The sequence below is a fragment of the Megascapheus bottae genome, chromosome 17 (genome assembly GCF_031878675.1).
Source record: "Megascapheus bottae isolate mThoBot1 chromosome 17, mThoBot2.hap1, whole genome shotgun sequence".
NCBI classification, from domain to species: Eukaryota; Metazoa; Chordata; class Mammalia; order Rodentia; family Geomyidae; genus Megascapheus; species Megascapheus bottae.
This window is the reverse complement of record NC_143525.1, coordinates 34,841,176-34,848,028: the sequence shown is the minus strand read 5'-3', so window position 1 is coordinate 34,848,028 and position 6,853 is coordinate 34,841,176. Positions and strand designations below refer to the sequence as shown.

Here is a 6,853-nt window from a genome sequence, read left to right as displayed (position 1 = left end):
AGATATACTATATTGTGATTAGAGAGTTTATACTGGATTCCCAAAGGAAACAGAAAAGAAAGATAAGTAAAGGACTTTAAGAAACTTAAGGTTTAGGAAGTATTTGTTAGCTCATCCATTCCACACCCACTCCTAGCTTCCTTGCTAAGGAGAAAACACTGGGCAGAGCTGATAGGCATTGAAACTAACTTGAGTAAGAAAAATTCCTTATGACAGCCTAATTCTACTTCACCCAACTTCCTTTTGAGTACAACCAAGACTTAAGGAAAATGACTATTCAATTACTTCTGTATCAATGAATTTTCACTATACATAAATCACATACTTGCTGATCTGGCCGGAAAAGAGTTGCGGGAGGGTGGGAGGGGAGCACCCTATGTCCAATGGAGCAAGTAAACTTTTCAACTGCATCTCCCATCACAGCATATAAAAAGGCTGGCCCTTCTGGCTTAAAAACATTGCTTCCTGTCTGGCTGTCACTACCTCTCTAGGCTGTGGCTCACTTTCCAGCAACACCATGTCCCTCTCAGTGTACACACCAGGGATGTGCCGGCATCCATCCTCACAGGCTGGGACAGCAGGCAGACCTAGGGTCATTTCTGCTTGTGGCATTGGAAGTGGCTCTGGAGCTGGCTGTGGAGGAGGCTTTTCTTCCATGTCCATGTTTGGTTCTGGTTCTGGTTCTGGCTTCTGCAGTAGCTCTGCAGGTTCTTTGGCAGGACTGGGCATTGCTAATGGGGGAGCCCTGGGAGGGAGCTTTGCAGGTCTGGGGATGGGATCTGGGGGAGGCTTAAGTGGGGGCTCTCTGTATGTCCTCTCTGGCAATGATGGAGGCCTTCTTTCTGGATCAGAAAAGGAAACGATGCAGAATCTGAATGACAGATTGGCTTCCTACCTCAATAAGGTTCGAGCTCTAGAAGACTCAAACACTGAGCTAGAAAACAAAATTCGAGAATGGTACAAAACACGAGGCTCTGGCACTGGCGATTCTGGATCACAGAATGATTACAGTAAATACTTCCCACTGATTGAAGACCTCAGGAATAAGGTAAGAGTGTGTTCCCTGGTGGGGGTGTGGGAAGAGAGGAGGGTAGAAAGGCCTTGAGAATTGTTTCTCTTGTGTGCTGTTACATTTTACAGTGATAATTACCTACCACCTAGATGTCAAGTTACCCTGTACCTGGAGAACTTTCTCATCTCAAGAAGTTACCATTTATCATGTCTCCTAAAATAACATATTTCCATTATCTTCCTGTAGGAAAATGTACGTTTTCTTATCTTCTCAGTAATACTTTATAAATGTATTCTTTCTTAAAAAGTAAAACTACCTTAGACTCTTGATTTTTTTTTTAAAAAAAAGACAGTATTGAACAACACCACTGAACCTTAAGGTCAAAAATAATATTCCTATACAGCTAGTGTTCTCAGGCTTCACTGTCTGTGTCTCCCTTGCCAGATCATTTCTGCCAGCATCGGGAATGCCCAGATCATCTTGCAGATTGACAATGCCAGGCTGGCTGCTGAGGACTTCAGAATGAAGTGAGTGAGGACAGACCACAATTGACCTATCCCACCACCTCTTCTTAGTCCAGCTTCCTATCTCCTATGATAGCAAAATTTCCAATCTTCTGAAGTTCACATGATCCATACCTTGGTTCCACACAATTCACATTACACACTCTTACAATCTGAAGTCCCTTCAAGATCACCTATTCATAATGACTCATGATTCAACCTGGTAATTCTACCAATGCCCTTAACCTGAATTTCCAATACATCTGAATGGATGAATAATGATTTTGCTGAGGGGTTAAATGGAACTATTGTTTCATTAAATGGCTGCCCCATTGTTTCTGATGACACATTCACCTGAAAGATTAACCATGCACTGATTTTTATTTTTCCCATCTCCTTTCCCATACCCCACCCTCTGAGACATAAAAATTAACTTCTTTTTGCATTGCAAAACATCTACAGAGAAGGCTGCAGGGATGATGGTCCCAAATCTATAAAATTCTGGTAAAAGCTACTATGAATTCTCAAAGCTTTAAATTAAATCATGAAGACTAAGCAAATGAGTTTTTTCAACTGCTTTCAGGATGCTGTTAGAAATCCAATTTACAGAGCTGTGCCCAGCCACAGCCACCAACCAGAGACCTATTGGGGGGTACTCTACTGTTGGGACTCACTGCTATTTTTTCACCTTTCTCTTCTCTGTCATCTGAGCAGTAAACTAGGATACTAAAAAATAAAGGAAAAAGTTATGAAAGCAAAACATATCATACACTGTGATGCTACAATTTTTAAACAGCGGCGCAGGCATGAAGAAGCCATGAAGAGAAAGGAGCTTTGTCCACTTGGTAGCATCGGTTCCTAAACTGCCTTACACTTTGTTGTCAGGTATGAGAACGAGCTGGCCCTGCGCCAGACCGTGGAGGCTGACATCAACGGGCTGCGCAGAGTGCTAGATGAGCTGACTCTGACCAGAGCAGACCTGGAGATGCAGATTGAGAGCCTGAAGGAGGAGCTGGCCTACCTGAAGAAAAACCATGAGGAGGTAAGAGTCACTTGCTCCCCCTACTCCAGACCCCCAAAATACAATTTCAAGTTTGTAAATCTGGAGTTTCAATATGGAAGCTACATTATCTCCCTAGTAAAATGGCCACTGGTGTGTGAGTGTAAATACTGAGGAGGAGGGTGGGGGGAGGGGTGGTAGCAGTGGTGAGCACAGGGACATTGATAGAATTCCCTACTAAGGCTTAACAAATTAGAACTTTTTGATTATACCATGGTCATTATCAGGCAATGACAAAAAATATTCTAATTGTCTATTGATCTCATAGAATGCCGTTAGAGAAATCGAGTAACCCATGTGAGACACATATACAGAACTCTGGTATGCCACTATGTGTGTGTGTATACATGTGAGGAGGGGGAGGAGCCTGGTATACAGAATGGGCCTAGGCAATAGTTTTCTAAAGAAGTTGCCACAGAAGTTTGGATGTCTATGTGCAGGCCCAGGTACTGCCTGCAGCCCTGGCATTGGCACAGGCAATTTAAACTCTGCAGTTTCCTCCACGCACCTGGCCCTCCTTCTTGTGAAGGTAGTGGAATATAGTTTAGGAGCATTGCCAGTTGACCCACTCCACATACAGACACAACACAGAACCTGCAGCAGTTTAATAGGCCTGTGAAGGGATCTTATAGAAAGTTTTAATATCTAATATTAACATATTAATCTTTACAACACAATAGAGAGATTGAATAAGCACTCTAACTATTGAGCTACTACCTTAGCCTTTTTCATCTTTTCTCCTTGGTACTAAGGCTTGAACTCAAGGATTGAGCATTCTCTCTGAGCTTTTTCAATCCAGGCTGCAGGTCTACCAGAGGAGCCAGAGGGTGGGTTAACTGAAGATAAAGAGTCTCCAAGACTTCCCTGCCCAGCCTGACTTTAAATCTAGGATTACAGGCCTGGGCCATCAGGCCCCAGCCAGCATTTTGTTTTTGTTTTTAGAAATGGGGTCTTCTTTACTTTGCTGCGACTGGTTTCCAGTTCAAGATCCTCGTTATCTCTGCCTCTGGTATTACAGGTGTGAGCCTGTAATTTCTAATAGTCCTGGTGTTCACAGTGCCCGATTTGTTTTTAGTGTCTCTGTGTTGCAAGAGGCTAAAGTATTTGGAGCCCATTATTCAATTCACAGTCACCTCTGCACCTCTTTCCTCCTCCCGTGCGGTACCAGGAGCTCCAAAGCTACAGGGCAGGCGGCCCCGGTGAGGTCAGCGTAGAAATGGATGCTGCGCCAGGACTGGACCTCACCAGGATCCTCAACGACATGAGGGCGCAGTTTGAAGCTGCTGCTGAGCAGAACCGGAAGGATGCCGAAGCCTGGTACCTCGAAAAGGCGAGCCAGAGCCCAAAGCCTGTGACCTGTGGGCAGATGGAGGTGAGTGGGCCGGGCGGCTCACCCCTGCATCCTCATGGCCGTTGCAGAGTGGGGAGCTCAGGAAGGAGATCAGCTCCAACAGCCAGCAGCTTCAGACCAGCAGGAGCGAGATGGGCGACCTGCGGCGCGAGCTCCAGAACCTGGAGATCGAGCTCCAGTCCCAGCTCGCCATGGTAGGCTGCCCCGCCGCGCGTGTCCGGGGGAAGCGTGGTCTGGCGCTGCCCTCCACGGCCCGGCCCTCACCGGGCTTGTCTGTCCCGCTTGCTTCCTTCCTGCAGAAGAAGTCCCTGGAGGAGTCCCTGGCGGAGACCCAGGGCGACTACTGCGGCCAGCTGTGCCAGGTGCAGCAGCTGGCGGGCGACCTGGAGGAGCAGCTGCAGCAGGTGCGCGCTGATGCCGAGCGCCAGAGCGCCGAGCACCAGCGGCTGCTTGACGTCAAGGCCCGCCTGGAGCTGGAGATCGAGACCTACCGCCGCCTGCTCGAAGGGGGGGTCCCGGGGTGAGTCGCCGCCCGGACTAAACGCCCCCCACGGGGACCTAGGGTAGGCCTCTGCAGTAGGAGACAGGGGATCTTCAATGCATGGAAGAAAAAGAAAGGGAAAAAGAAAAGATGGAGGGAGGGAGGGAAGAGGAAGGAAAGAAGGGAGAAAGAAAGGAGAGTCGGAGGGAGAAAGGAAACTTAGGATACATATGCCTCCAATTTACTAAATTACTATGTAAAGTGCTTTCATACATTATCTTACTCAATAATTCATAAAATGCTGCAATGAACAAAGGCACCACAGACTGAGGTTTATTGCATATGCTAAAAAAAAAAAATTCCGGCTGCCTGCTGGTCTGATGCTAAGGAGGTCACAATCAGGACCACACAGATTTGTTAAAGCAAACCTCCCTCTGGACAGACGGGGAAGAATTTAGGATTAGAGATTGGGACATCGAATTTCTGAGACCAGGTCATCCACTGTTTGCCGGATCACTTCCCTTTGAGGGCTCATTAGAGGCAGGGTTGGAAATGTAGGTTATCAAGCCATCTGACTGCTGTCCAGTATGTCCTTTCACACAAAATCTAAAATTCCTCATCTATTTTGCCCTAGCTTGTTTGTTTGCTTGCTTGCTTGCTTTATTTCTGCACAAATAGCAAATTCTCCTCATGTCTTCTCATTCTGAGAAGGTCACCTCTCCTTGTTTTTGTTACAGTGATGGCTTGGATGAAAGCCTGTCTGTGTCAGGCAACAAGTCTCAGGCCGGGTCAATTGATTCCTCTAAAGGTATGCAGATCAGAGCCACTGAAAAGTCAGGATCACATGTATTCACATAAAACTCAAAACTCTCATCATACACACCAGTACTGATAGCTTAAATTTGAAGTATACTTGTGTGTGTGTGTGTGTGTGTGTGTGTGTGTGTGTGTGTGTGTGTGTTTTGCCAGTCCTGGGCTTGAGCTCAGGGGCTGAGCACTGTCCTTGGACTTTCTCAAGGCTAGAGTTCTTCCACTTGAGCCTCAGCACCACTTCTGGCTTTTTTCTATGTATGTGGCACCAAAGAATCGAACCCGGGTCTTCATGCATGCTAGGCAAGCACTCTACCACTAGGCCAAACTCCCGGCTATACTTGTGTTTTAAAGCACTGATGCATTCTTTCAAGGAAATGCGTCAAGCCCAGGAGGGAAGAAAACCCATTATATAAAGAGGTATTAAGGAGCACCACAATCATTTTTGAAATGTTTTTTAAATTTTTCAATGCACTGGGTAAGATGATGCACACCAGTCATCCCAGCACTTGGAGGCTGAGACAGGAGGGTCAAGAGTTTGAGGCCAGCCTCAAACTTTTAAGACAGAAAATTATTTCCATTTAGAAAGAAGACAATGCTGAGTAGGATAAAACACCTTTTTATTTGCCACATAGATATTACTTCTGAAAGTTTCGATTTGACAGGTTGTATTACTCATACTCAATTCAGAAGCTTCAACAACCATCAATTTCAAAGTAATATTTGAAACACTAGCCAGGCACTGGTGACTCACACCTATAATCCTAGCTACTCAGGAGGCTGAGATCTGAGGATCACAGTTCAAAGCCAGCCTAGGCGGGAAAGTCTCTGAGACTCTGTATCTTCAATTAATCATAGAAAATGTCAGAAGTAGAGCTGTGGCTCAGGTGGTAGAGAATTTGCCTTGAGCAAAAGAAGCTCAAGGAAAATGCTCAGGCCCAGAGTTCAAACTCCAGGACCAGAAATAAAAAATTTGAAACACTAATGCATGCCTCCTTTATTCAATGTTTATCTTTAGATCCAAATAAAACTCGAAAAATCAAGACAATTGTTCAGGAGGTGGTCAATGGTGAAGTGGTCTCATCCCAAGTCCAGGAAACTGAAGAACAAATATAAAATGCCACAAGATCTGACCCATGGTTCCTTGAGAATAAGAAATTTACCACTTTTATAGTAAAATGCTAGTTTAATCCCTGCTATGGTCTGCAATTTTCTGTGGATTCCCTGCCTCCACTGAGTCCTTTTTGCCCTTCTGAAACAACATTCCATTACAAGTTCCTGTGATCATGTTGGTCATCATTACAAACCAAAATCACCTGCCAGCTCTCTGGAATAGCATTGCAATAAACTTTCTTCTGAGTCACAAACCAAAGTGCTTTGATGAAGTAGTACTGTTTATAGAGCTAGCTTTAATAAAAGACTAATGGCAATAATGTAAGAAGTGTGCTTTCTTGATTCTGACAATATCAGACATCAAATATTAATGATTTCCTACAGGAAAACAGGGCACCAAGATGCTGGAGTTGGAGATTAAGTTTAAGAAGATTCTTCTAGAAGTTCTGTCCTATTTATATCAATCCATTCGAGTTGCCAATTTATATCATTCACTACAGAGGACACCAGTTGTCCTGTTCAC

At 45.0% G+C, this 6,853-nt stretch overlaps 1 protein-coding gene across 1 annotated transcript; it reads left to right on the top strand.

The window, feature by feature from the left end:
* Positions 1–517: 517 nt before the first annotated feature.
* On the top strand, positions 518–6,333 carry Krt12 (keratin 12). Its single transcript, XM_090351705.1, has 8 exons — positions 518–1,048; positions 1,457–1,539; positions 2,401–2,557; positions 3,744–3,905; positions 3,995–4,120; positions 4,226–4,446; positions 5,145–5,215; positions 6,236–6,333. Exons 1-8 carry the CDS (start codon positions 518–520, stop codon positions 6,331–6,333), a joined length of 1,449 nt encoding a protein of 482 aa, XP_090207831.1.
* Positions 6,334–6,853: the final 520 nt, after the last annotated feature.